Source organism: Arachis duranensis, chromosome 3 (assembly GCF_000817695.3).
Source record: "Arachis duranensis cultivar V14167 chromosome 3, aradu.V14167.gnm2.J7QH, whole genome shotgun sequence".
NCBI classification, from domain to species: domain Eukaryota; kingdom Viridiplantae; phylum Streptophyta; class Magnoliopsida; order Fabales; family Fabaceae; genus Arachis; species Arachis duranensis.
The window spans coordinates 117,177,917-117,181,975 of record NC_029774.3 but is presented as its reverse complement, the minus strand read 5'-3'; the positions used below and the strand labels follow the sequence as shown (position 1 = coordinate 117,181,975).

Here is a 4,059-nt window from a genome sequence, read left to right as displayed (position 1 = left end):
CACAATCTCAAGGGAAAGACCGAGCTCAAAGCAGGGGCACTGTTCTTGCCCTGGGTTGAGCTGTACGACCCGGGCTGATCGATGACAAATCAACCGACCTGTTCAGATCAGGTTTACCCGACCTCTTCGTAAAAGAGGTCGGCCAAAATGCTACAGAGGCCCAAGAAGGCCCAAATAGAGGAACACGACCCAAATCTAAAGGCAGCCCAAAACCTAGAAACATGAAGGCGGTTCCCTTAAAGATAAGATGACTTCACTCAAGGATAAGATAAGATAACTATCTTATCCCATGGGAAGATCATTCCACACTATTATAAATACACTGGAGCACCTATGTATAACTCATATTCTGATTCTACAAAAAACCTGCTTAATACCCTTGCTAACTTAAGCATCGGAGTCCTTTACAGGTACCACCACCCTCCGGTGACAAAGGATCGGCCCCACCACCAAGTCCAACAAGTCGGACACAACAGCTCCGACCAATATAGAAGATCTCATCAGAGATCGACCTACAGTTTCAGGTAACCCTCGGAATAGTATGTTTGTGGAGAATCTTTAAGAAACAAAGCTTGCAAACCATTCCACTCACCCCGGATGTTGCTAGCACCATCATACCATTGACCCCTAATATTTTCAACTTGGAGATTATAATGAGAAAGGACAGAAATCAATTCTTTCTTTAAAGTTGTTGCACAAGTATCAGTGACATGCACAAGATCAAAGAATCTCTCTTTAACAAAACCATCTAGGGTAACAAATCTCAAAACAATGGCCATTTGCTCCTTTTTTAGATTCATCTCTAACTTCATCAACAATAATACAAAATTTGGCATCTCCAATCTCTTCCCTAATTGAATTTCTCACCTTGGTAGCAAGAATATGTAGAATTTTTTTGGACATCATTTGAAGTATACTTAGCATTTTTGGAGTATTTTCCAAAACATTCTTTTTCACTCTTTCATTGTAAGATTCCAAAAAATTTAACATTTTCAAAAAGTTACCTCTATTGCTTGAACTTTAGCTTTCATCATGTCCTCTGTATGCGCAACTTGAAATGTCAACCATCTAATACAATCTATAGATGCTCCTAGTCGAATTCGATTCTTTTCAATCTCTTCTGATGTTTGCTTATGAAGAAGTCTGTCGATATGTTGTGATTGTTTCATCAAATCATCACATGATTTCAGCGCCTTATGATGGAATGAGTTGGAACCTTTACCAATGTGATTCAAAAGAGCACATTCTTTTCCACTATTTACTTTCTTCCAATTCCTGAAACCATTCTCAATAAAAGCATTTGAACCCGTATTGATTGAAGGTTCCTTAGCAAAAAGAAAGCACAAAAAATAATATATAGCATCATCTTCTATAGAATATTCTAACCAAGATGGGAACAATTTAAACCATGAAGCTTGAAAGCGACAATGACTTTTATCACCAGAAAATGGATAATTATCAAGAATTGGTTGATTTGGCCCAATTTTAATATAAGCCCGACGGATTTCATCTCTTTTATTTGGAGGAAACTTCCAAATCATTGGTCGCATTCCAGGATCTCTTTCCAAACGAAAAACATCCAGTTGATTTGGAAGAAGTCGTGGACGCTTTGAGCTATTCAATGGAGAACTTGAAGTAATGAAATTTGATGACCCCTCAAGTATTGGAGTAGTAATAGTAGAAGCATCTTCATTCTCTTGATCTTTTCTTTTAAAAAATGTATCAATAGTTTTGAACTTACTCATAATTCAAATGGCCAAATAAGTTCCTATAATTAAAAATATATTTAGCAAAAAGTGTAAATTACAGTCTAAATCTTTATAAAATAATTAGACAAGACTAACAGAAAAATAATAAAAAAATATAAAAAATTACAATGCTAGATTAAATACAATTCATTTGTTCTATTTTCGTATGACTATGTCTCTTTATTATTTGTTGATTTAGTTCAATAATTTTCTTGAAATAAAAAAGAATAAAAATAGAACCTTTTTTGAGAAAGAGGAGTGAAGAATCACTTGTTGAACTACTATATTTTTTTAATCTGCAAAAAATAAAAAAAATAAGAGTCAAAGAGGTAAAAGATAAGAAGATTAAAGAGATAAACAAGAAGAAGAATAAGAAAAATTGTTACCTGAAATTCTGGAAAGTGAAGGCGAAAAGAGAGAGACTAGTTGTACGAACAAAATGGGAGGACTGAAGAGAGGCTGGAAAATAAAAAAAGGGATAGGGAATAGGCTATTGGGCTAGGTTTTTTGTATGAATTAGAAAGGGGCTGAGAAAGTTATGGAACAAAAAGGGAAGGGGGCTGAAAAATAAAAAAAGGGGGGCTAGACTATTTTTATTTTTGGAGGGAGGGGGAGCATTGCCACCTTTAGTTGTATGTACCTCCACCCCTGGCCAAAATACACACACACGCATACACACGCACACACACAGAGAGTCCGTCTTTAAGGGCTTATCACTTTCACTTTTTTCTTATAGCAAAAAAAAAAAATAAATTAAAAAAAAGACTAAATAGTTAAATATAGAATTAAAAAAAAGACTAAATAGTTAAATATAGTAGCAGTAATAAATATCTGTAAAGTCTAAGAAAGAATGTCTCAAAAATAACTATATAGATGGGAAGAAAATAAATTTTTCAAGTAAATGCTTACAGTATGTTTAGATGCAAGAAAGAAAATGGGAGGAAAGGAAATGAGAGGAAATAAAATAGAAGAAAAAGTTAATTTTTTTTGTGTTGTTTGGATGAAGAGAAAATGGATGGAAAAAAATAGAAAAAAAAATTCTTTTGTTTGGATAGAAGAAAAAGTACGAAGAAAGAAAATTATACTCAAATAAAATTACATTAACACCCTTACCTATATTGGTAGCTGATTTTGATGTACAAATAACATTTTTGTTTATTAATGTATTCAACTCATTTTTCTATTAGAAAAAAGTCATCCAGTATTTCAAGATTTTAACATATTATCTTTGTTAACAATAATATTTTTTTAAAGTTATCCTTTTTTATTATCTTTTAAATGTCATAAATAAAAAAATATATCATTATTTTTTAAATATATAAAAATAAATAATTTTATAAAAAATAATAAAAATTATTCATAATTTCATATCATTAATCTCTTTAATCATATTTAAGGAAAAGTTTCACTAAACTGTCTTTATAAAATAAATTGTTAACATCAGAAGTGGCTAGCATTTCTTTCTTATTACATGCGAAAAAAAATTATATACAATTTTTATAAACATATAACAAAACACCAAAAGAATAACAATGACAAGGACTCCAGAAGAGTATTATTTTATTACCACACACCAGTTTCAAAAAGAGTAATTCTTCATAGTTAGAGTCATCATCATACGCCTACTTCAAAAAATTCAATTTTACATAGCTGGAGTCATCTGTACATATCTAATTCAAAAAAGAAGGTTTTACATAGTTAAAGATATTAACACATGATCGATTTCTACTTGTACTAAGCAGTATACTCGTTGTTTCCAAATATTTTCAAGTATTATGATTCCTGCACAAGTATATACAACAAATATAAATTAACACAAAGATCAAAGTTGATCATAATAAACTATTTTTTTTATATTTTTCTATTCAAACAACCAATCAATCTCAAAGTATTAACAAAAAGTGATTTGTAACCATGTGTTAATATAAATAAAACAGAAAATGATATCTTGTTCAAATACATGAAGATATCCTCATACTTTGCGGCAATAAAAATCACATAATCAATTGTTAAAAATAAAAACCTCAAATTAACCAGAAATTAAGTGTATATAAAAATTATACCTGTAATGGTGAATATTTTCTGGAAGTACCATATCTCTTAAACAGATACCAGCAGCAGTCATGAAGTGAAAAAGAGCATCCAGTCGTATTTCAGGTGGGATACCAAAAAATTAGCGCTTTTTTTGCTCATTTTCACATAAAAACTGATAACATTGCATCCGATATGAACCTACCAAATCTAATTCAGTCAACATATCTCAGACATCTTATTTGCTGTAAAGGCGATACCTACTTTGTTGCATAATAGC

General features: G+C 31.3%; 1 protein-coding gene across 1 annotated transcript; it reads right to left on the bottom strand.

Annotated features, from left to right (window-relative positions):
- Nucleotides 1–512: 512 nt before the first annotated feature.
- LOC107480442 (uncharacterized) lies at nucleotides 513–1,745 on the bottom strand. The gene is made up of 2 exons (XM_016100586.1): nucleotides 1,005–1,745; nucleotides 513–806 (listed from the first exon to the last, which is right to left on the bottom strand). Exons 1-2 carry the CDS (start codon nucleotides 1,743–1,745, stop codon nucleotides 513–515), a joined length of 1,035 nt encoding a protein of 344 aa, XP_015956072.1.
- Between the last annotated feature and the right edge of the window lie 2,314 nt (nucleotides 1,746–4,059).